This window comes from Protomyctophum parallelum (assembly GCF_964188405.1).
Source record: "Protomyctophum parallelum genome assembly, chromosome: 20".
NCBI classification, from domain to species: domain Eukaryota; kingdom Metazoa; phylum Chordata; class Actinopteri; order Myctophiformes; family Myctophidae; genus Protomyctophum; species Protomyctophum parallelum.
Window position 1 is genome coordinate 34,585,929 of NC_139718.1, and position 26,934 is coordinate 34,612,862.

Below are 26,934 nucleotides of genomic sequence, written 5' to 3' on the forward strand. Positions count from 1 at the left end.
GCTGACCTAATCACATTAGTGGTGGCGGCTATGGCCGTTTTTAGCCCAAGGATTGTTTTTTGTGCATCATGCATCATGAAAACCCCCTAGTTTGACACATCACATGCTACTTAAAGCATGATGAAATTTAGCATTCTTTCCCCTATACAATGGGTTGTTAATGGTATGGTCACATACTGTATTATGCCAATTATGAAAATTGCTCATCATGTGCAAGTTAGCATCCGGCAGTTTGCCGGGGACCCATACTCAACACAAGATGCCAGGGTTCATATTCTGGCAAGTGGACTACTTGGACTACAAGGTGCTTAATCCGGCATGTCCATCAACTGTCCTCTCAACAGGAAAAGACTGATTATGACACTACACGTTGATGATGTTACAATGGAGAATTGGAGATAACTTTGGGTTCTTTTTACAGTTTTTGATTTTGAATGTTGTTTTTGTAGTTGAATGTTTGTTTTGCCAGTAAGGATAAAGAATTAGACTTTTGTTTAAGCTCATTGGACTGTCTGCCTTGTTGGCTCAGCAGCATAATGGAGGATGACAAGAAAGATGAAAAGGAGAGACTCGCCAGACGTCAAGCGCTGAGCGTGGACACCACAGCATTCTGAGCACATGGCATGTCGGCGCAGCCACACAGCCCGGCATACCTCCTCCAGGGAAATATCGCAACACACTAGAAGACATTGGTAGTGTTTAATCAGTACAAAGTGGAAAATGTAATGAAAATTAACCCTGCTGAACAACAGCCTACGAACCAATAACATTGGACCCAGCAGGAAAACGGCGACCGTCTTTACCTGGCTTTCAGCCTTAATTGGCAAGGCACACAAAGGTCATTAACTGTGACGGTTGTAAGGTTATTGTCATATTTTTGCAAAGACTGTATGGTACGGTTTGGTTTTCGTTGGAAACCGTAACTGGAGAATGTTATTGCGTTTTTGTGTTATTGGTGACACTGTCGTCCGCTTCCAATCCACTGAGAGAAACATGAATTAGATTCCCTGGCTTCACTCAGGAAATTGTCTCTGACTCTGTCGTGTCCAAAACTGTTACAGGCCTACAGGATTCAAATTCAAACGAAGCAGATGGACAAGCTCAAAACACGATGCTTTGCGCTGTGTTTTGCCAATACTTTTGTGTGTAGTATGATGAAGTAAGGCATTCATTTATATAAAAATAAAACAACACGCAAAAGGTTGTAGGAGGTTTCTGCCCCGACAGCAACGTTTATGCAAACAAAGGGTCTATATGTCTATTATGTCTATAATCCCTTCCCTTCCTGCCATGTCCCCCTCCCGTAAGAGTTTCCGACGACAACCAGAGCCGTCTTGAAATGGACCGATTAATGATCAGGGCACAGTCAAATCAAATCTGTGTTAATATATCCATTCACACACTCCTAGTAAAGTAAAATTAACTGAGGATTTTTACTGTGTACTAAATAATCACTGAGTCCAGCCTGATAGTGGTTGATTGAAGCCAGACTAGCAGTTTGGAAGTTGGAAGGGCACGACGTGCAGAGAAGGAAACCATTATAGGCCCATTGTCCTAATGCACAGGGACGAGGTGTGTGGAACAGTGAAATGTGTCATGGCATTGGTGTGAACTGTGAATGAGCACCTTAGAGGTCACCTCCTGCAGTGTGAGCCATCCAGTAAACTAGACTATAGAGCAATGGTTCCCAAACTTTTTCGTACCTACAGTCTCAAGTGCGCAGATCTCCGTCCAGGTCAGGAGGCCTACCCAGTACAGGCTGTGTCAGTACTGGATTGCGAGATTTGGGAGATTTGAGGTTGAACGACCGTATTCCGATCTGTATACGCTAGGTGTTAGAAAAACACTGAGGATTCTACGCGCGCTCTCTCACACACACACACACACAAGCTCATGAGCAGGAGAAGATTGTGTGGAATCTGCAGCCTCTCGGGCTCTGCTGATTCATCCCAGACCATGACATCTCCCTGGGCCTGTAAGGTCACATACCTACACTGTCGCACATGGCGGTTAACCGAAAACAAAATGATATATATATATATATAGTTACAGTATATACACATATAGCACAGGTGCCTTCTGCCTTCATCAAACGTAGAAAATGCATGTGGATGATAACCTTCTTATGGCGAGGCTAGCCGTGTGTGTGTGTGTGTGTGTGTGTGTGTGTGTGTGTGTGTGTGTGTGTGTGTGTGTGTGTGTGTGTGTAAAAATAGCCAAACTACAAGCTCACAACACGTTGTGAGCGCCACAGTGGGCGGCGGGCACCCCGTCCTCACATACAGCTTTTGATCCCACATGTCTCAATATTTGTCATTGACAATAAAAGGAGAAATTTGGTCAAAATGTCCGCCAAATCTTGTCCCCACACGTCTCAATATTTGCCATTGACAATGGAAGGAGAAATTAGGTCAAATGTCTGCCAAATATGATGTAAATTTTAATTTGCAGGCATTCTGATTGGCCAGTATGCGATGATGCATGATGATGCGCGATGATAAGAGCGCCCATCAATTCATACGGGCGTGATTTATTGGTTTTTGAGGGGCACTAGCCCCTCCTATGCCCAGCTTTGTCTGTTTGTGCGAACACTAACACGATGATTTCATTGGCTGATAAAACCATATAGCGATGATTTGATTGGCTGAGCAAAGTACATATTTGAGGATAAATGTGAGGGCATAAAAGTGAAGGCGCCAAAAGTGATTGGCCGGAATGACATTTGTGATGATTTGTATGATTGGCTGAGCATGCATGAGGCCCTGCACTTCACATTGGAAGGCCATAGAAACAGCTGTTTGTCCTTAAGCTAACGTCTTGCAGGTATCCTAGTCGGCATGCTGAAGAGGGAGAAGAAGAGAGGCCAGGACGCCGCTGCTCACCTAGAGAACATGGCCAACAACGGCCACAGTGTGCCCTCTGCCTCGGCACTGTCTGTAGTGTCACTGCCTGAGGCTGGAAGCACCGGCAGCCCCTCTACTGGCCATGGGAGGCCGGCTACACTGTACAGGAGAAGAGGTATGTACAGTAGGCTGGCTCTTATCTCCATATTTTTGTTTTGTTGTAAATGAACGCCCTACTTGATTACACTACAGCGTGTGCAAGTGTAGAGCTGCTACTATTGAATTTGAATCCTGAAAAGTTTGCAGTTTTGCCCATACGAGGTTTCCAACCGGCAGAGACGCTGTGTAATTTGATTTAATTGCCTCTCAGGAGGAGCTTTTGGTATCCATTTTAAGAAACAAGCAAATATTGTTTCAGAGTTCCCGAATACAACCTCGGGCCTTATAGTTTGAGGGCGGTAAACTGTCTCACTGCCAATAACTATCCTTCCGCAATAGCTCCACACAGGCACTAACGAAATCTCCTGTCATCACCGAGATGCGCAACTATCCATTGTGAGCTTAAACTGTTGCTGTGGATGTGGCGATCCCGATGTGACTGTGTGTGTGTGTGGGAATGATTCCGCTGACAAAGTGCAAGTTTGATTCATCACAGCCATATCTACTGTAACCGTCAAACAAATATTACGTACCCCCTTCCCCATTTATTTTGAGAACCACACACACTGTAGACTCACTGGAGAATGTGCATAGACTGATAATAACATGGCAAGATAGAATGCAGTAAAAGGTCTTGGGGAGGGTTGACCCTTTTCAGACCCTTGACACGTCTAAATGTCTCAATAGAAGAGCAGAAGAGAAGAAAATACTACCACCCCAATTGTATACACAGATTGGACAAAATTACATTGTATTCATATAGGAATCAAAACAGGATCAAAACAAACTATTAACGCAGATGACATTTTCACTGTTTCACGGAACGTGAACTCCATTCTCTGAGACACCCCCCCGTGAGAGGTGGGAGAGGAAATGAATAGGAAATAAATTTGGGGGCTATAGGACGGGCGCGCAGCAGAGGAGGGTGGGGGGGAGGGGGGGGGGGAGGGGTGATCTCTCTCCTTTGGAATGTCGGCCGCGCTTTGCTTGTGGTCATGCCTATTTTGGACGTGCCTGTTGAGGTTGTCTTTGGAGACATTTTTAAATGCATTACAAATCCCTGACTTGGGGATTTTGCTGCATAGCGAGGACCTCGGCATGCCAGCTAGAGGCTCCACAATTTCTTTTGCCAGGGCTGACCTATTTCTAACAGATGTCATCAGTGGGCTCGTATCCATTCAGGAGTATCCTTTTTTTAGAGGTCACTGAAGTGGCTTCATATACTCGCGTCGGCACAGCAACACCAGGCAGTATATTAAACCTGTAATTTGTTGCTGATTAGCAGCTGAGGAGTTCAAAGCCCATAATAGTTAGTGGAACATGAGCTAAAGGCCAAGGGCCAAGACTATTGCAATGCAAACTTTAGAGTCACTTTCTCAGTTGTGCTTTAGGACCCAAGACATCTGAGAAAAGTTGCTATAGCATCATACGTATGGTCTGTCCCTCCGCCCACAACTTTGATCCCAAACAAGTTATCTTGAAGATTACTCACTGGATTGCTTGGGAAGGCTTGAAGAAGTGACTTTGACATTCCTTCTGAGAACGGGAAGCACTACGGCCTGTTACTGCCGAGCATTCCCTCCGGGAACGTTACAATTGATCATTATACAATACCCCCCATTTCTCTGTATTGTTGTTGACAACTGTTTTAGAAGGGACACATAAAAGGGACGGACATAATAACTGGGTGGGGCGTCCATTTCCATCCATTTTCCATACAAAGCACACAGCCGTATGGCTGAAAGAAATCGATAATTTGACATAGGATATTTTGATTAATTTAAGAAGGCACTGTTTCTGCTGTTTCTGGCTATTACATTCTACATCTGCCAACCTGCCAACAATGGTGTTGCTAATGAGCTGTTTTTTTGTGAACAGTCTGTTATTCAATACCAGCGGGTCTGCTATCGAGAAATAAGAGGCCGCAGAATGCTGTGATTGACCAGAATCGAGCATTCAACCAAGCCGTGTCATGAAGAGATTTTACACCAGGCCAAATTAAATCTTTGACGGGTAGAAAGTGGTGCAATGCACAGGTCCAGTACCTGGTGAGAAGCAGGGTCGAGACCCGACGCGTCCCAATGAACCCAGCAGACATCACCGATGTGTCTAAGGTGCACCAAAAGTGATTGCCGTCACTACAAACCATAATCCCGAGAAGACAATAACTTGCTTTGACTACTTACACCAATAGAAGGTCTACGAGCTCACAACGTGTCACAATGAGATACGTGTTGAGCTTGTAGATTGGCTATTTTCAGCGAAGATATTTAATGAGGATCAGCAACATCTCCAAATCTGAGGCCATGGTTCTCAGCAGGAAACCGGTAGATTGTGCAGTCCGGGTATAGGGAATGAGGCATTACGGCAGGTGAAGGAGTTTAAGTATCTCGGGGTCTTGTTGTTCACGAGTGAGGGGAGGACGGAGAAGGAGATCAGCCGGCGAGTCGGAGCGGCGGGGTCGGTATTGCAGTCGCTGTACCGCGCCGTTGTGACGAAAAGAGATGGATATTTAATGTAGAGTGAAAACCGAAAAGATACTACCGTAGTATAGACTTCAACCCTCAGGATCTCCCTGTCAACCAAGTGTACAGGGTTTAAAGGCCAAAAGGATGCAGACGCAGAGAATTAGAAGTGGATGAAAAGTCAAGTCCATCATGAGTCTCTTGGAGTCAGACATCCTCCCTGGCCGGAGGCAAAGCATTTCTTTGGCTTCCTCCTGTGTTTTTTGGTTAAGTGGAGACTTAAGTGCGATGATAAACCTGAGTCCCCGTAATGAGCGCGATCATAGCCGTCGGGTAAGAAGGGGCATGAGCCAGCGACTCATCAAAACCGAAGCTCGCGCTCCTGTCTTCAGTAAAACCACAACTCCCTCATCCTCTCGTCGACATTTTTTGGCTAATGATGCCCGGTGCGGTGAAAAAGGCCACGCACGGGGGTAATTGCAAACAGGGTTCTCTGAAAGAAGAGCCTATTAAAAAACAAACACATGCTTGGACTTAGACCAGACCAAATTAGGGATGGAATCTATCACTCGCAACGGGGACAGTGAGCGGTGCCGTGATGGATGGTGTGTGAAGCAACGGTTTATAGAATAAACATTGATAAATGACACGTCTTCCACATCAGTCCTCTCGGAATGGCATGTGATCTAATGTGGAACAAGTTTCGAGAGAGAGAGAGATCGCTGCTTGCCTTTCCCCGCGCGCCCCTCGTTCATTACTTCTCTCTCTCTGTTCGTTTGACATGACGACCCCTTCGGAATCCATCTCCATCTGGTTGACCTTTTTTTTTTCCTGCATCCCCTGCACTGCAAGCGCACACGCCACAGCATCCAGAGAACTACATTGTTCCTCAGGTTGAGTTCAACGGAACGCCAGATGGATGGGGAGGATTGAGGACTATTTGATACAGTTGGCTTGTTGCATGTATACACAGATGCCTTCTTGGCAGGTAAAGGCTCATTTAGGAGTTTTCCCCCAAAAAAGGGATTTAGCATGAAAAAAAAAGGCAATGGGTTTTAAATTATGAATGCTATATACTGTAGTGTTGTAGCCAAAACTTTGGCAATGCTTACATCCTCACTGGGTTTATGTCAGGACTGCAATATACGATCTTTAAAAGCTAGTTCCTCTGTGTGTTCTATGGTTACCGCATGTTTACAGTAGGCATCCATGAGCAACTGGACTTGCCCCATCATCATCAAAACATATAAAGCCTGTATGAAAATGACCATAAACTAAACAAGCTGGTCTGCAGACGAGCGCAATCTTTCACTTGAAATTCATGCGCCGCGTAGCTTTCTTGGACCCTGTAATGTACAAAAATTGAAAACCTTATGATAATACTCCAAATGGTTTGTAATCAAAGGAGGGGACGCATATATCAATGCTGTCCAACACATTAAAATGAGTCATTGTAACCACTGCAGCCTCTTCCTGGCTTCAGTGTAACTCGCTGCTTGAGTGTTTTTTGAGAAACCAAAACAATAAAGCAGCACAAGGTTGCCTTTGGCCAGGACGCACATAAGGCAACAACTCCCCCTTCAAATGACATTTTCAGACCTGCTCCCTTGCACGTTGAGTGATACACAGTAGATTGATATGTACGCGTTGTGGCCTACTGTTTGTGAATGGAAAACTGTTTACCTGGTTTATGGGAACAAAAGGCCCTGACCTTGAATGTGATATTGGTGGTAACATGGTGTGGACTGCCAATCATGTTTGTATAGGTTTCATAGGCGTTAATTACGAAATAACACAAAAAGTGTCAAGAGTTAAGAGGTTTCTACCTAACGGCAACGATATTCTTCTACAGGCCAATCCACTTTGTTCTTGGTAGATCATAATGACGATGTTGGATTTATTCCAAATGTATGGTCAGCTATGTGTATTGCTGTATGGGTAGCATAATTATGTATTTCCATGTGGGCCTTTTGGCCACAGCGTGTCTAATGGGTTGATTGATTGCACTCTGTGTCTTCAATCAGCCTCATTTTGTCATTTCCATTGGCTACCACTAATGGTGGCTAGTTGCCTATTAAAGTCAACATGGAAACATGGAAATAGTGCTGTGCCAAAATATATTTTTGGCTCACGTTGTCACGGTGACACAAATTTCTCACTACGTAAATAAATGCCTTTAATAAAGGCCTTTTCTGCTACGCTGGCTTCTCGCACCATGGTCCACTGGTTGCTTTGAGTCAAGACTGCAAACGTTTTCATATTTTTGGACTAGTTCGAGCAGATATACTCACCAGTTACTGGGAGGGGGAAAGTACATTATGAATGTACCACTTTAGCCATATTTAAAATAAAATAAATAGCAGATCTACAAGCTCTTCAGCATAATCAATCATAAAGATTTACTTTGAAGCTTTGGTTTATTAGCACGCTAAACAACGAATGGGGCTTCCTCGATGAGTTTCATCCAATTCCAGGATTACGTTTTATGACTGGAACGTCTTAGTCAATCATTACATTTTCAATAGACACCACACACTGCATATTAAGTGATATAAATGATGACCTGCCAGCTTGTTCAGGCAGACACTTGAGAGGTTTACACGCATGCGCAGCACTATGTGGATGTACGTGATGTGTCAAGCAGCTGAACAATTGGCGGTCTATTTTAGCTCACCTATTGTTATAGATGTATTATATCTCCTTGATCGTACAGTCAATGGTTGTCTGCTAGCAGGGAGTAATGTGTAGCAGAACCTGAATGTCTAGATCAAATAAAATATTCACACTTTTGATTTTATAAATAACATGAACAAAATGGGTTCAGATCTGAGTCTCCTGGGGTGGCGCGTCTGAAGCCTGTCCTGGACAGGACTCTCTCAGGACGTAAAAAACAAACACACACTTTTCTCTAAATATGTTTGTGAGTTATCAGACAACAGATAACAGCTGATTGTTGAAAACATGATGTCACAGCTAAACAGTGACTTTTAACATAACAAAAAGGCTATGTTTACAATTCACACATACAATGCTGGTTCATTAGTCAACATAATTTCTGCAGGGGGAGAGAAAATGCTTTGTGTGAGTTTAGCCCGTTTTATGAACTCCCAAAGTCACTTGCTGCTGGTTACACGTCCTCTCTGGAATGTTCATCCACCTTTCTCACACTCCACGAGACGTCTCACTCCCTTTGTGCTCTGCGTTACAACAAGCAAAGCTGTGAGTGAAACACACTTCCAAGAGCATCCGTTAACTCAGGGAGAAAATACAGTAGACAATCGTTTTTTCACCGTCCAAATGGACCCTTAACCGATATAACTCTGAGCGTTTGGTAACTCTCAGAGTTACAACTAGAAAAGGTGCCCCTCGGGGCACAGGTCTCCACCAGGATAGGATGCAAAATTTCCCTCAAATTGCATTAGGGTCTAAGGCTTATCAAAGTGGGGGACCTTGAAATTAACTTGAGAGTCAGTGCAGTAGATAGAAGATAGAGGCCCCGAGATGCACTGCACTTTTGCAACAGAAAAGCAAGAAAGAAGGCATACTGTGTAGAGCATCTGCAGAGAAGTTCACACTCTGGTGCTTCTGCTCACATTGTCAGTAATGTGAAAAGAAAGTTACCTGCTGCACTTCAAAATAGAGTACACAAATAAGATAAATAACCCCCTGTTTAATTGACTCTGATCAAAATGTCGTCACCTCTTGGAAACATACACAAAACAAACATGCAGAGACCCAATTGAATGCTCCAGTAATTCATTTGGTTAGTCTATTTTTAAGTACACACTCAACTTTATTTTCATATTGTCCTACCGCTGAGCAATGAGCCCTTCTACTAGTCACAACTTGGCTGAAGTGCGTTGGACTTCTCGTTTTATTGACATTAATGTGTCTGTAAGCTAACTGAAGCCTATTACAATTAAATTACAAAATATCAATATTTCAAATAATTTTCCATAAACCCTCTGCGTGTTGGTGACCAACTTACGTGGACATGCAGTCATTGTTCTGAACTGGGCCCTAATTGAAAGCAAATGTACTAGTATTCTGTCCCTGTGCCCAGTGGGTCGCTGGATGTTTAGGTTTTAATTCACATTTTAATCGGAGTACTCTGGTCTACTGGCCAACAGGCTCCCCATGATTACAGCGAGGATAATTGCTGCTCTTAACTATAAATGTAACGACGATGACCTTTCCACGGAAACCATTCGAGCTGAACCTGTGTTCCAGTTAAAAATAAAAATAAAGAACGGTATAGTGGACGTTATTCTTTCCACCATACATTCTATACAGACTTCTTTTGGTTGGCCACTGCAGAACAGATCCAGGAAGTTAAGCTTGATAAGTCTTTCTGTGTATATCTAATGACCGCGGTGTATGCTGGAGCAATGTTCTGCTGCGTTCTGTGGGAAGACTTTGATTTCCTCGCGGAATTGCAGTTCCGTGCTCTGAAAATCACAGACCTAGGACCCCTCAAACCTGCTCCAAGTTGACATGCAGTGGCTCCGTTGTGCTCCACTCCACCCCCCCCCCCCCCCTCAGTTTAATTTATTGTACGGTACGACTGTATCTTCTTCCTGCAGGGCCCCAGTGGTTTACAACGCATGGAGATGACTGATGGACAAGGCATGATGTTCCTGCCATATTTTGAGCTCCTAGTCAATCTAGTGCATAGTGGTCTCTCCGCTGTCGGAAGATTTGAGAATGAACATAATAGAGCGTTGGTCGGATCTTTACGTTAAATCCTGCTCATTATGTAATGGAAGGATGATGATTCCAGCAGGCCCGGCCGAGGCACTGCTGGGTTCTGTGATCCAACTGAAACCCAAGTTCATATTAGTTACCTCTGGGGTGAGAGGAGGCTGGCAACAGATTAGATTGTCGGCGCTTTGGGGACAGAACTTTTGGTATGATCAGGCGTCCTCTCCTGTGCTGTTTAGACCCATTTGGACCTGAGTCCAATTCTACGAAATGATGCCATATAAATCAGTAGTTCTCAAAAAGGCTCATACCAAGGATACCAGAAGAGAAGGTTGGTTAAAAAATTGACATTGTCCTGCATCAGATTATATGTCCCTATCCAAATCAGGTTCTCCAATAGCCTCTTCTGTCTTTGTTTTTTTCAGCAGCTGGGTTCTGTGATCCAACTGAAACCCAAGTTCATAGCAGCTTGTAGCACGGCACAGATTAATTACATACTTGGCCTGAGAAATAGTATTATTTTTTAGTTACTGTGCACAAACAGGACTTTTTTTAGGTGTCTGATCAAGAGGTTTGTGCTGTGTGTTACTGGTGTCTTATCCAGTCAGGCAGTCACAGATCATAATTATTTGTTCATTGGCCAAAAAGCGGCAGAAGATGTTGACTTGCTTATTGTGTCAGAATGAAATGAATCAGAACATGTTTATGTTCCGTGCATATGCAAATACTTGTTATAATAAATAGGTTTAACACTATAATCATACTTTACTTCAGCCCTATGGTATTGCATGTCTAGAAAATGTGTCGAAACAGCAACAATAGTCACAACACATTCCATTTCTGTAAATGTTCAGTGGTTTGTCAGCACTTGAAGCACGGAAAAGAAGAATTAGGAAAGTTGGACAAAGCCATATGTGATCTCATTACCCCACAAACTTTGTTGGGGCAACATAGTATGATGTCATATCTCTTTTAGGCAGATATTCCTGGAATGTTGCTTTTTACGAGAGGCAAATGGACTGCATTTCCCCTCAAGTAGCCCTCAGACAGATTTGTTGAGGTTGGCTGTTGCATGATCTGTCTGTGGGATGCCTCCTGGTTCCAATCAGCGCTTTCCAAAAATAAAGACAACTAAATTCCTGAATGTCCTACAATTAATCTCTCACATGAATACTCCTCTCACATATTTCTAAATTTATGCATGGGTTCATGAATCTTTGCGAGTTCTTAACAAGTCACTGAGAATCAAACTTTCCAGAGGATGTCATTCAGAGTGCACTCTGCGGAATGATGCTGTTGAGTCACATTAGTGTATTTAAATTAATGTATTTAATTTGACAATTTTTTACTTTTTTTGTTGCTGTACTAATTCCCAATTCTAGTCCCCTGTTTCTAGAGAAGGCACAGACAATCGCTTCTCTTCCGCTACATGTGACACCAAGCGTTGCGTCAGAAGCGTTGCAGGTAATGCATGCAGATGCGTCACTTAAGCAATATTACACTCGAGGGTGTGGTTTAACGTCATTATTGCCACGACAGTGATGCGGTCAGGAACGAGACGAAGTCGAGTTCCGCAAGCATCACCGAAGTGGCAATAATCACGTTAAACCACACCCTCGAGTGTAATATTGCAATTATACAACAGTTACCCTTAAAACTAAGAAAATCGCTGAAAAAATATGACAGATGCAGTCACTACGACCACAAATGTCCCAAGAAACTAGCTAGCCTAGCCACCGAGTTTGCTAGTGCTCTGGGAAAACAGAGCAGAAACTTTGTTTTGATTAGGTGGTGAATGGTGCTGGTTTGATCCACGGCTAGAAGGCTGTTTCAACCAATCAGATTGCTTCCTCGAAACGACCTGTTGTATAATTTGCAATGTTGTCCAGCGAGGTTGTTGTTGGTAGTGCTGCTTGGCTGGCAAGTCATCCACGGCACTTCTTTCCTATTGGTTGATGACACATTGGAAGCGTCGCCACAAAACGCTGCAAGCAGACTCTCCACCCCCACGCTCCCATATACAGTAGAATAGAAGTGACAGACATCGGGGTTGTGTCAACACTGAGGCCTTTTCTATTGAGTATGTTTTGAATGGAGCGCCGCCTTGGCGTTTTCAGTTGGGGAATTTCCGATCCGGAGACCACCATGGGTCCACAATTGTGTGACCATTAAGCATCTGTTACATCGAGACGATAGAAATGGAACCATTTTATTTTTTTATATCTTTGGGTACCCCCAATCTCAAATGAACATCTCCCAGTGTTAATTTAACTCTGAGAGTATACAGATGGAACCAAAAGGGCCCATAACTTCCGTAAGTGTCCATTTGTACACACTCAGAGTTAAATGCTGAGAACCAGGGCATTAGAATGCTGATTCGAATGTGGAAATGACCGGACATAAGACCCAATAGTTTGTTTTCCTCTCTGTTACATTAGAATTCTACTACCTCCTTCGTATTTTCTTTTAACAAGCGTTGATTAGATCAGCAGATGCATTTGCGGTATACCTGATTTTAAATGCAAGGACATGATAAAATGCACAAGCGAACATCGCACGCATCAGTGCAAACCCCACAAAACCATTTCATGTGCAATTTGAGGTGACATACTTTTTATTTTTTTTACTGAACTAGATTGATGAGCGAGAGAGAACCTGGTAACTTGACAACATCGATTATTTCTCAGAAACTTCTACGTCTTTGCTACATTTGAAGAATTGCCTGTCAACGCGATTCCAAAGTCTTAGGTATAATTTTGGTTTCCCTTTTTGGAAATAAATACTTGGACTGCCATTATTCAGAGCGAACGCATCAGATTTTTAAGTGCTCTCGGGCAGCAGGGAATGTCCTTGTCCGTTGTGTATGTCACTGTCCCTCAGCGTACTGTGCAGTGTGGACTGAGTGGGGCATTGACCTCACGACAGGGCCGTCATTTTGGGGTTCCGATTATCTGTATTTAACCCATTCTGACCTGAGATCAGATTCTAACGCACAGAAGAATGGTGGTTCTTTAACGCATTTTGACCTGAGATCAGATTCTAAAAATGTCTTAAATCCTGACAGTTTAAAAAAATAGCAGACCTACAAGCTCGTAGCGCGCCACTCGGTAGCGCGCTATGAGCTTGTAGATCTGCTATTTTTCAATAGCTACACCAAAAGGGGTTAAAATGTGTGTAGTATGATGAATGAATGTGTGAAAGACACACAGCAGTGAATACAGACAGTATTTTTTGTCTTCAAAGACGTGGTTATAAGCAGGAATAATATGTAAAATTAGTGTTACGTTCTGACAATTGTACAGTACAGCTTGTGCTACATTTCAGGAATGTGAAAGCAGTGATATGCTTGTGTCAAAAAATTATAATAATGTTTTCACTAAACTCAAAATAATCCTCCTAATCATTTTGGCCATAATCCTGCAGCCCTAGTCACGTTTTTGCCACCTTGGCTTCTAGTTTATTTTGATGAAATGACGCATCTGTCCCACTCGCGGTTAGATGTGCTTTCTATCTAGAAAGGCACAAGCGTACCTGTAACAAACCTGTAACAGAATCTGACAGTCTGATATCTCAGCTGCTACCAAGGTTTCTCTCTTCAGGGCTTGTGCCGAAAGCATGTCACTGTCAGGCAGAAACCTCCTGTCTCCATATTTGAACTTTTTGATGGTAAATGAATGCCCTACTTGATCATACTACAGCTTCACACACACAAGAAGCCGATCCACAGCGACGCGCTTTGAGCTTGTAGATCTGCTATTTCTGCTATGGTTTTAAATTGAATACTGACGAGTAACAGTTGGGACGCTAGTCAGTGTTTGGCCTGCCAGTTTCCGTCCCCTTACCCCTCCATACTACTAGTAAGAAGTATTAGGCGCCCGCGGGGCGGAGCATTCTCACGCTTCCAATACAGCCTCCGAAACAATTCAGCCAACCAACTTGCTAGCATAACGGTCTAATCATTAGACTATGGATCCTGCTGCCCGGGTTCGCTTCCTGCTGCCGCAACTGTTTTCCCCAACAACCGTGGACTAGATTTTCTGCCGATAAAGTATAGTTTTACACCACCACGAGTTGCCATGTCGAAAGTTGCGAAGTTCGGTAGAGCCGACTCAGCCCTGTTCGAGTTGCGACCCAATATGGACAGAATAGTAAATTATTACCCCCCCCCCCCCCAAGGCAATGCCCACACAGAGCAGTGTCACCAGACTACCCACCGCGCTCGGAGGTGGGTGCGCGGGGACAGAAGAACGGGGAGGCGGGCGCAGGGAGTGCACAGGAACTGCCACGAGAATAACTGCAGTCGCGTTTGGGACAGAGGCGATACGGTGCTGACTGCTGAGACACGGACTGTGAAGAAGGAGCTAGACGGCCGTCTGGCACATACACAAGGCTCCTTATGTGTGATAAACAAGGCTCCTTATGTGTGTTAATATAACCTCTCAACCAGAGGAAACAGGCCAAACGTTCCAACGTCTGATAGGAGAAGCAATGGCCAACAAGACCCATGGGGGGGAGTGACATTTACAGTAAAGATGTAGTAGATGTCATCATTCAATCAAATGATGATGATTCTCCTCTCTTTTGGCAACAACGAGAAAGATCATTTCCAAATGCCATCAAATGCATTTCCAAATTCCTGATGTAGCATCAACATAAAATGTGCATGTGAGCCAACTGTTTTTTTTTGTTGTTTTTACTATTTGGAGTGCTGCTATTTCCACCTCATTTTGTGGTTTTTATATTTAGTATTTCCAAACGCATCAGAGCTTCACAGACAACAAACCCCAGCCACTTTGTGCTGACTTACTTAGCCATAGCAGTGGTGCATATCATTTCATTAGAGGACTGAGTCTGAAGAAAATGCATCTAGCTGTAATAAAAATAAAACTCCGTAAACCGTAAACAACTGAACCACCAACGAGTTGCTTGCGTTTGAAGACACACGTCACACACCTGTAGCATCCAGTTCGCTTACACTAGTGGGAAGTTGCCAGCTTTGTAATGCTGACTTGTTCAAAAGAGGTTGTTTATGATTTCTGTTTATGTCCTCTCTAAACTGTGAACGACTGGGTAATGGTCCTTAAGTTGTGTAATTAGTGATAGGTGGGAGGTCAACTGTATCTTTGGGCCTCTTTTTAGCGCGCATCTGGCTGCCAGATTGGAGGTTAGCGCCTGGGTTGTGGGAAAATGCCACAGTTCTCAGAGCAACGCCGTACTGTACAAAGTCTGCAAAGTAAGACCTGGCACAACATTGTGCCTGATTTACACTTAGTTGTGTGCAAGTGCAGCTCTGCAAAGCTTGCAGCGTGCTGCAGTGTGACGCGTTGTGAGCTTGCAGATCTGCTATTTTAGGTGCACGACAGACACCAGCATGTAACTACAGTACAAATCGGGCTTTGTTCCCACGATGAGAACATCATCAAAAGCCAATACAATGTTTTGTATCAGCATTGCGAGCATGTAATCTTGTCTATAGTAGTTAGTGGGTTATAACTGATTTGTGACCTCGGCTATAACGCTGAGGATTTCGTGGGATGATCACTGTTATTTTCCAGTGTTGTAAAGTAACTAGAGTAAGTGCATTTACTCAAGTACTGTACTTAAGTAGTAGAGTGGAGTTGTATATTTTGATGAATACACTTCGGTATATATTTCGGCCATTTGAAAATGGCTGATCCACTGTGAACAGCTATTGTCTACTGCTTGTAGATCTGCTATTTTCAAAAGATATTTTTTTTATACATTTGAAAACTTGAAATATGAGACATTCTGCATAATGAGTACTTTTGCTTTTGGTACTTTTAGTTTTAAGTACATTTTATTACCCGACACTATTGTACTTTTACTCGGTCAAACTTTGAATTCTGGACTTTTACTATTGCGTTATTGATTACTTGTACTTCCTCTTGTCTTCCTGTCAGCTCCAGAGCTGTCCATGGGCAAGCAGGAGGCCTTCCACGTCTTCAGAAGGGACCACGAGGACAGTCTGACCATAGAGGACAACAAAGCCGTGCTCAAACAAAGGTCAGAGGTCATTCATTGGGCACTTCCGTTAGCTACCCGTGTTCGCCATACACCAAATGTCTTCGCCGAAAACTACAAGCTCGCGCCGAGGGCGTTTTAGATCGGATATTTCCACCAAATGTCGGACGCTATACGAGAGGGAGAGGGAGAAAGAGCGCTCCCTAAAACGCTTCTTAAAACAAGCAAACTCTTGCTGACGTTAAGTTTTTTTTATATACTTTCTCATGGTTTCTTTTTATGGACAGGGATCAATGGGATTCTTGCCATCATTGCACCTGTTAAAACAGTTTATCGGTCAGGAACTGCATTTTTATTGATTTGCCAGTCCTTCACAGAGGCGCTACTTGGGTGGGAATTGTCGGTGTGAAGTCGTTGCAGCCAAGCCACCCAGATGTTTATTTTGACATTTTCAGTAGCCACTGTACGACAGATAGTCAAAATCGATAAGCTGACATTTGAGCTATTTCTGAAATGTGGTGAAGATGTTTGAAAGGCAGACGTCAGATTGAAAGTGGTTAAAGAACTCATGTGAGAGTTGCATTTAGGTTCCATGAAGACTGATAGAGCCGTCTGAATCTGAAAACCGATTTTCAAGGAAACATGCAAGCATACTTTCCAAATGAAATTGATCGAGCTCTGATTCAATTCAGTAATAGCCTATGTGGGAAAACAAGAACGCGTGAAAATATGTTTTCATGTGGAGTCAGCTTTTTCCAAGAGCTTGATCTGTCAATGAATTTTCTTTCTTTTCTTTTTTTTTGGTGAAGGAAAGTAACTAGTATAATTTTGAGGAATTTGTACTTTACTGGAGTGTTTCCTATTTCCACTACAATTACTTGAAAACCTGAGTTACTGGTTATTTTGTAGATTTGGATTATTATTACAAAACACACTAACCACTTCAGTACTATATACATTTATACTATATACAGATCGGCTCATTTCAAAACATGCTTTATACTTTTACTTTACTTTACTTTACTTTTACTTTAAGTATATTTTGATGCCGATGCACACTTTTGTACTTTTACTCGAGTACATTTTGAAGTCCTGACTTTTACTATTTCTATATTGCAGTATTGATACTTTTACTAAAAAAAAATGTGAGTACCGGTACTTTTTCCGATCAATGTTCATTGGCTGATTGTTCATTGCTTTCAGGTTTGCTGAGGCCAAGGTGCTGGGGGAGCACGTGAACGAAGCCAGAGCCAGAGTCAGTAAGTCACCTAGCTTTCCCGTCCAACACACAGCACCACAAATCTGAGCTTCGCTTTCATTGCTGTACGCCTAGCGTGAGCCACAGCATATGGACTCAATGTAGGAGCATTCTTATTGCATTTTCTTAATTCCCTCTGGGAGCACTGCATGCCGTTGTTGCATGCAACCTGCAATAATGGCCGTGTTTAAAAATATATATTATTCCCAATTGTGTCCTTATAGTTTCTCGCACGTGAACATTAAAACCGGGAAAGCAGCTGTGTAATTTTATATTATTTATAACCATTTTATTTTATACTTTGGCTATTCAAAAATAGGAGATCTACAAGCTCATAGCGTGGCACAAAGTGACACGCCATGAGCTTGTAGATCTGCAATTTTTTGTTTTTAATCTGGGATTTATTTTATTTGACTATACAAAAATGTAAATATATACAGTATACTGTGTGTATATTTATATATTTAACATTTTAACTCAAATCTTTGCTTCTGGGGTTCCCTGTAAACTGGTAGTTTGCGGCCAAATATCATTTATCCTTGACATGAAAAAGTTTGAGAACCACTGACATAGAAACATCAGAAAACTGTATTAATGGGTTAAGCGGAAAACACGGTGCATAATCTGGTGTCCACTCGCTGTGAGTCGTTGTGAGAGACGGTAAACCATGTCTGCGAGCAAGAGCGTGTGAACTATGTACGTGCAAAACGTGTCCAGGAGGTTGATGGTCCACAGTGCGTGGTGTAAACTGCATTCCGGAAATCGCTCCACACACACTTTGGGAAACTGTGCGGGACATAAAAACTCGACTATTCATGATTTGTCATCATTACCGCCGGCATCATTATGCTTAACAGCAAATAACATTCTCTCTGTGCTAGTCTTTTTTAGGAATGCTGTTTTTATTTATCCTTCTATTAACCCATTCTGGTGTTTTTTGGTGTTAGCATTATGTCATGCTTTAGCTATTGAAAAATAGCAGATGTACAAGCTCATAGCGCTCCACCGAGTGGCGCGCTACGAGCTTGTAGGTCTGCTATTTTTTTTAAATCGAAGGATGACTGACATAGAAACACGGCTTTTTTAGAGAACTGTCAAGGATGTAGAAGATATTTTTAGAATCTGATCTCAGGTCAGAATGGGTTAACACACGCAGGCTCTCCGATAATAGTCTCTCCAGAGATCACCGGGGTCTACTACTATGGTATACCTGCCTGGGAAACCTTAGTGAATAGATCACCGGCGGGGTCCCGTTTCCCTCAGAGCGCACACAAAGTGTCGTTCAGCACATTCCACAGCTTTTCCAGGACAGAGAGGGATTCTGATTTCCTCCCACCCCACTCTTCCGATCCAGGTTTTACAGGCCCTGGCTTTAGGCTTTGGCTTTGTCTTTTTTTCTTCTTTCTTTTTTTTTTTTATACGAGCGCTCCGTAAGAACGCCACCCCTGCCTGTGTTCTTCTGGCTAATGTCCCTGACAGGTATGGGCCCGGTATGCCCCCCCCTCCCCCCCACATGCAGCCTGCCTCACTCGCTCACTCACTCACTGCCGAGCCATTCCAAAGGCTCCGCTCCAGAAAAGGAATCCACACCCCAGCGCTTTGGAACGCGAGGTCCTCTCTGGTTGTGTCTGCACTACTGTGTGTCAACGCGTCGACACCGCCGCCGCTATACAGTCAGTGCGTCGGCCTGTTCAGTGTTGCGTCGATTATTATGTCAGCAAGTTGTGCGAGGATCACCCCCGTATATATACGCATTGGTGTTGACCCATTCTGACCTGAGATCAGATTCTAAAAAAGTCTCCTATACTGTACATCCTGACGGTTTTCTGAAAAAGCTGTTTCTATGTCAGTCGATTTTTCAAAAATAGCAGACCTACAAGCTCGTAGCGCGCCACTCGGTGGCGCGCTATGAGCTTGTAGATCTGCTATTTTTCAATAGCTAAAGCGTAACGTAATGCTAACCCCAAAAGGGGTTCCCGCACAAAATGGGTTAATGACTCCATACCTAGACCTATGCCCACCACTACACCAGTATGCCTGAAGTCCTCGCTGTTTAAAAAGCTGCTGTCCAGAAGTTGTTTTTAATGTTTGTTTTTTTCTAAAGTCAAAATAGTGTGGTAGTTTTAGTTACTAAACTATACCGGGACCCCAAATCTACACTGTGAATTCTGTGTTTATAGTTTTTAACTCTGAGAGACTGTAGACATGGATCCTTAATGGCTCCATTTGGTTCCTTTCGTACAACTCTCAAGAGCTACAGAACCTCGGTGGGGCTCTGGACCAGACGTTGAGAACCAGTGGTTTTAACCAACTGGTTCTGTACTCACCAAATGATGTACAGTGTGGGTAATGCGATGGAATAGATCACATTACTGATTGCGAGGGAATTGTCCTGTCTCGCTATGGCGCACGTAGGCTACGCTATCGCAAATAGCGGAGTGTTTTAATGGTGTTTTAACCGGATAGGTCCAGAGATCATGTGTACCGTTTGTTTTGTGAGATTTGCACAAAAGCTGTAGGTGGAAGAGCAAAAAGTGTGTTTTGAAGAAAAGTCAAAATGGGCAAATTGGCGTGGCCCACACATTGAGTGAATTATAGCATGATGTTATAGCCTACATAATATTGGTGACTGAATAATTATGAACTAGCACAGCTTCAGTTGTTGGAGGAGGTGGCCTTCCATAGGGAAATTAAGACCCTGGTCTCCGGGTTGGACACAAGTATGTTGACTAAGTAGTACTGCCTAAAGCTCATGAGCCCAATATCTCCCTTGACTCCGCCATGTTTGATCTCACCGCGTGGGAGAGCCATGTTGGAATCGTGGTAGGCTGACACGGAAGTTACAGATCACAAGTTACAGATTAAAAATGGACCTACAACAAGGGTCAATTTGGTTTCATTTCTTACACTTTCAGACTTTCAAATGGATAAATGAACAGTGAACACAGGATTTCTTCTCACTGTGTGTATAAAGTACAGAGTCAGAGAAGCCTTCATGCGTCTCAAGTTCAGTTTGCTCAACGATCCGTCTTAATCACCGTCACGTTCCTTTCAGTGGACTGTTGAGAAACAAGGCCCTTCCTCCACCAGACTAGCAATAACAAATCATATCTCATAAATGATTTCAGCGCGTATAACGGGGGGAGAATTTTCCAGCGTGTCATCACAATTCAAAATATGAGCGTGGTATTATTAGGGTTTGATCTGGTTTGCATCTACTATTGCAAGCTTAACTTTTCTTTTATATATAACTTTTTTTCTTCTTTTTTTTTCAGTTACTTTGCAATGTGTGTTTGCGGTTCATGTCAGATGCCAGTGAAATGGATAAGTTTGCCGCTCACCAGTGCTTTGGCGTCATTACTGCCTCATGTCACGCACAGCGGTTGAGTAGCGTTCAGCTGTCACCCACTCACAGATGCCAGCGTACTTTTAAATTAGCACTGCTGGAATCCTGGAGCGTCAGCGTCGGACTGTGGCGACTGTGAGGGTGCTGACTACAGACATACATCAGTAGGTGGTAAAATAATCTATGACCATTGGTCTTTTTTGTTTTTAATAACATTAACGCTGCAATAAGCCTCAACAAGCCTCTTGTTAGTCTAAAGTCTAACAAGATATAATCAGCACATGTGCAGTGGTTGGAGGACAGACCCCATGGTGTTGGGAAGGTTTTTGATTGATGCAATACTTTATTAACACGGTTATTAATGGTACATTAATGGCACACTCAAATGTAATACTAAAAGGATAAAACAAAAGGCCAGATGTGGTCCATTGTATTCAATTTATCAGTAATCGGTAGTGCTGTCGCTTCACAGCTAGAACTGGTCCCGGGACGCTATGGGCACTGGGAGGCGTGTTCTCTCCTACACAGAAAGGGCCTTTTCTGTGTAGAAAGGGCCACAGAAAGGGCCTTTTCTGTGTAGAAAGGGCCACAGAAAGGGCCTTTCTGTGTGTTTGCTTGTCCTCCCCGTGTCCCTATAGGGTAGGTACCCTCACAACAAAACATGCAGTTATACTGACTCCCCCTGGTCTGCCTAACGTGATCCTTCCACGCTCTACGTCCTACCCCTGTCGGACGATATAAGAAGCGGCCTGCTCACTTCCCATGCACTTCAGCGCCCAGGATTACAGCTCAGGCAATTAGCACCGGGTTTCACACATTGCAATTGTTTCAGGTTAGTTATCAGATTAGGTTTTAGTTTGGGTAGGGAGTCGAGAATCTTTATGTCCTTCGGGAGGTCATTCCACATTTTGTTGGCAGCATTGTTTTACCCATGTTCATGGGAACGGGGTCGAATGATCTCCTTCTGGTGTTATGCCCATGGGCATCACGTAGGCCCCCGCGTCCACCAAGATGTTTTTTGCGCTGGGCACCATGTGCTCGCAGGTGCAGCGCCGTGCACGCAAGGTGCTTTTCCCTGGCTAAAATATTTCGCGGGCGCCTGGAAGTGCTTTAAGCCCAGTAGACACGGCGCCTTCAGTCTAGTGTTTTAAAAACCAGACCCATATTGAGAGATGTTGCACTCTGTGTTCTCCCTCGAGCCAAGTAGTACTGCCTAAAAATCATAGCACAATATCTCCACTGGCCAAGTTGGGATTCGCTCTTGTAAGCAGTTTGTTCGGGTCTCGGTGAGGAAGTCAAACTTATATTAATACAATAACACGAGTACATCAGCAGTGGTTACAGGTGGTCTCCCTTCTTTTCCATTGACATGTAGCCCCACCTGAAGCTCATACCGTAAGTCCACAATCTCCCATGGCTAAGGGGCCTTCTGTGGGCGGGTAGATGTTTGGCTTCAGATTCGAATCCCAGATAAACCCATTGCAATTAGCTCCCTTCGTCAGGAGAGGACAAACTACTTACGCATTGCAGCTTTAACTTTTCAAAACCTAGGCTTTGGACATACAGTGTATTGTGTGAATTAATGAGAGAAGACACTTAGACTTGCTGCAGCCCAAGCTATGCTGTGGTAGACAGTTTTGTGGGCAAAGATAGACATTTTGGTATATGAATTATTCAATGAGCCAGCGGGGAAAACAGACTAGAGCAGAAACATTTGTGATGCTGTCACATGTTATTACAATGTTAACGGCATGGGAGCTGCATTTTTCCTAGATGAGAGGCAGTGTTTATAGTGGAAGGTAGTTGCCTTCTCCTGGCTGGAAAAGTCGTGCCATAATATATTTAGCTCAGTGTGTTTCCTTCGTGCGCCGTTTTCTTTTTTGGAAGACCCGCTCGGAAATTTTGCACTACCTATGGCCTCATGGTTAATGTAGAACATGGAAAGACTTAGCATAATATAGGCAAAGGCTTTGTGTTGCTCCGTCTGATGGATGTGCCCAGCGTGAGGGGTCAGTGGCAGGGGAGAGGCTGGGAGGAGAGTGAGGCGGTATACCCTGTGGAGACCGGCGGTGCCTAAACAGTTCCCTCGTTACCAGTATTGTTCTTGGCCGCCGCGTGCGGCATGGCTTCGGAATCCGGTCCCACCGGAGCGGCGTAGTATATGTTCCAGAACCCTAAGGTCTCTGCGTCAGAAAGCTCTCATCTCCGTACTCCGTAACGTTTTGTGTTTTTGTCATAAATTAAGTGCCCTGCATCACAAGTAGAAGATCGGCAAGCTTGTAGATTTGCTATTTTTGAATTTGAATCCTGAAAAGGTTTTGGGACATGCAAGGTTTCCACCCGACAGAGGGATGTGTGTTCATTCAGACGGGAATCTGTGACGTACAGCACATCTTCTGTAGGCCTATACACAGTACAATCCTCAGTGTTCATTTTGTCCTCGGAGTTCAAGCCGTGATTTCACCCTCCCGCAAGACACTCTGGATTGTACCGTTTTAGCGGATAAGAAGCATACAGTACACTGAGGGTGGCGACTGGGGTCCCTTGATGTCTTACCCAGATGTGCGTGGGGATTTATGCTGCGCTGTCCTATTCGCAGCGTCTGCTAACCTCTTTGCTGTCCCACCTTCATGCTCTTCCCCCGCCACGGCTGACCTGAGCTTATTTATTAAATGACGACTTCACCACTCTTCAACCTATCTTCGTATAATTGGTCCTCACTGATGTTCATGGTAAAATAGCAATGTGTCTCATAGGAGGGCTGTGGGCACCGTCTTCCAGTGGCATCATCGTTAGGCAGATTTTTTCTAAACGAGATAAAAAAATATATATATAGTATTTAGATTTGCATTATCGCCTAAACGATGGCTTCCATTATATAATTGAACTTTTCAGGAATAGAAAGCCTGCCGTTTGTATTAACATGGATTCCCCATTGATGACGTCACTGGAAGACAGTGTTTCTTAACTCATAATATTTGATACAGTCTGTTTCTGCCGAGAAATGTCATTAATTTGGTGGGCTGGCGGCCGTAAAATTAGCGATTTCTCACCGTCGGTTTGTGCTTCATACCCATATGAGTCAAACCGCTCAACCTCAAAATACAAATGAGCATAGTTTAACTCCTTGAACTCCTCTCCCCCAGCCCTCCTTTCTCTGTAAATATACCTGTTGATGCTACTGAGTACATTGGACCACAATGGAACCTCTTAACTCCATTGGACCCTCAAACTGTCTGCTAAAGCAGCCAACTCCACCACCTCTCCCCCTCTCATGCAAGAATATATGAAGTCACAATGCCAACTTTGATGTGGCAGTATTGCTTTGTTTTAAAAGTATAAGGTTTTCTTCATTTCCTGAAAAAATGAAGAAAAAGAAAAATTATTTACATGAAAAATGAAAATGTTGGAGTTACAGTAGAGTTACAGTAGGAGGTTTCTGGAAACCTTTTATCTCCTTACTCTAACTTTTTGTATTTTATCGTAAATTAACGCCATACTTGATCATACTACAGCGTGACACAAAAGCATCAAAAGTAGCAGGTCTGCAATAGATCTTCTATACTTTTGATACCTTTGAATTTGAATCCTGAAAATCCTAACCGTTTTGGACATAAGAGGTTTCCCCCCGACAGAGACGATAATATGGCATCAGTCCAGCTTTGTACGGGTGAGCTATAAACACCTCGGTAAGTTGCAATGTCCCAAGGATTTCTCCCTTGCCTGCAGTCGTTATGGGCATAGTAAAGTGAGCAGACACCAAAGGCCTGGGTGAATATTCAAAACCACTCCGGGCCATACCGTACGATGTGATTGTGTCTGTAATTTATTTGCACGGCTAATGTTGTCAGCTGCTCGTAAGAATGGTTTATGCAGCGTGCTTACCTTGACATGTGGTCCCAGACAATGCTCTCCTCGCTCAGAGCAAGAGCCAGCCCATGAGACCACGATGTAGACAGCAGAACCATTCTGTCCGTGTATAGCCTTATCCTCATGCTATGTTTAATCAAGTGTCCCATCTTAGGTGCTAAAGAATGTCTTATAACATTGGGAACCAACTTGGGTTCTGCGCCATGTGGCCAATTGGGGCAGGAGCCTATCTCCTGTTTCTGTAGCGTGAGGCTACTTGACATTCAAGTCGCATAGTGTACGGAATCCCCTCTTCCAGGTGGGCATGGTTATGCCTAACCCTGACCCTAACCTCACAAACACAATGCCTTACCTAACCTTTACCCTGACCCTAACCTCACAAACACAATGCCTAACCTAACACTATATGCCTAACCTTAACCGTAACATTTCAATTCCATTTCCAATTGACGGCGACGATATACTTTGCCCCTCTTATAGACTTGTGATATAATGAGGACCAAAAGGCCTATAGGCTACATAGCAGTATGGATGGTCTTTGGATGTCTCTGTGGTCATCGGTGCGGCATATCGTGCTTAACCTCCGGGCCGCAGGAATTGGCAAATATTTGTCGAGGCTTATAGCATGAAACCGGCCCCTTACGACCACGGCATGTCTCCTGGCGGTTGTGGGGGGGAAACCCTTGCGTGGTTTGGAAGACGTCGCAGCGTTTTCTTGTATAATTTTTTTCGTCCGCAGCCCCGCTCTGGAAGGGCGACCGACCGGAGGGGCTGAAAGTAAAGATTGCAGGGAGCGCACCGCACGCCGCCTACCAGACGACACGTACGCAAATCGATCACTCTTTCACAGGAATGTTTCTCATGCCTGTCAAGATCGGAGCGGCTCGTGAGGTTTGAGAGTTGTTTTAGTTTGAGGTAATGACAATTTAACCATTAAAAAAAAACTATATAGTTTGTTGTACATCAAATGGCGAGCATAGCCGATCTACAAGCTTGTAGATTGGCTTTTCTTTTTAACCGGGCGATTTTGTGCGCGTTTACGCGAATACGCACACACGCTTTTAGGTCCAGTCCTATTTTAAGTGCGTGTACGCGGGGCTCGCGTGTGCGCGTAAACGCGTGCAAAAAGCCTGGTGTAGCTCAGCCGTGATTTGCTGAAAGCTTTGACTTCAATCAGTGAGATATCCTCGTGTTGTTTTGAGCGGCAGCCAGCAGATATTCAACACAGAGAGCCTATTGTCTCCACCAGGCCGAAGGCATGGGGAGAGAGTATGTTTTGCACTCCGTCCGTGTGTGTGTGTGTCCGTCTGTCCGTCCTTCCTTCCGTCCGTCCGTTACCAGCTAATCTCTGGCACCGTTGGCCCGATCCATGCCAAACTTTGCACACACACTCCCTGGATGCCAACGACAAACCTCTGCCCCAAATATTCCTCAACAGCCTGTTATAGCGCCACCATGAGGCCAATTTAGGCAAAACACATTTCTGCAGATTACTCGTACACATTGTATCCATACATTAGGGCTGCAGCCTGCAACTAACGATTATTTTCATAATCGATTCATCTGCCGATTATTTAAACGATTAATCGATTAATCAGATTATGACACTTATTTAGCTATCACCTTAAAAATATATTTTAGGTTATTTTAGACATGTTCTAACAAAAAATATAATTCATTCAAAAAAACTATTTGATTAGCTGCTGATTAGGCTGCTATTCAAATAAAAGACAAACTAAATTTAAATTAATTAAAGCAACTCATGGTGTCTTTAGACTTATTCTGACTGCATACATTTGATTAAAGAATAGCTACACATGTGTCAGTCTAGAAGGAACAGTACTCTTCTGAACTCAAATCATTTAAAAATAAATATTCAAGCCATATGTTTTGTTCTTGATCGTTATGTGTCATATTTTGCTTTAAAGTCGCTACTGTGCAACTATCATCAGATTGTAAGAGAAGAGAGATGGATCACTCCACTTTAGTTTAGAACACACTGGAAAACCTATGGTTAAGAAGGAAATCACCTATGATAAATTGCAAAAAACTCTAGTGATTAGTTGCCGATTCAATTAATCGATTACTAAATTAGTTCACAACTAATTGAATAATCGATTCGATTACAATGAATCGTTGCAGCCCTATCACAATTCGGTATACACTATCTCCATAGTCATGTGATCAACACGGATCTGCACCATTTCCCATCTTTCCAATCTCTATGATTGGCTTCCAAAGCTCACATGATTGGTCCGTTTCGAACAAAATGCCACATCACAAATACAGTGTGCAATTTCCGTGAAATTA

The 26,934-nt window shown here is 43.5% G+C and overlaps 1 protein-coding gene across 1 annotated transcript in view; it reads left to right on the top strand.

Annotated features, from left to right (window-relative positions):
• Positions 1–26,934, top strand: part of kif6 (kinesin family member 6) — a gene marked incomplete at both ends in the record, with an annotated part of 109,274 nt that overhangs the window by 49,372 nt on the left and 32,968 nt on the right. The window contains 3 exons of the mRNA XM_083791695.1: positions 2,824–3,018; positions 16,090–16,192; positions 17,354–17,409. Of these exons, the coding sequence (XP_083647821.1) occupies positions 2,824–3,018; positions 16,090–16,192; positions 17,354–17,409 (354 nt within the window). The remainder of the gene's footprint in view (positions 1–2,823; positions 3,019–16,089; positions 16,193–17,353; positions 17,410–26,934) is intronic.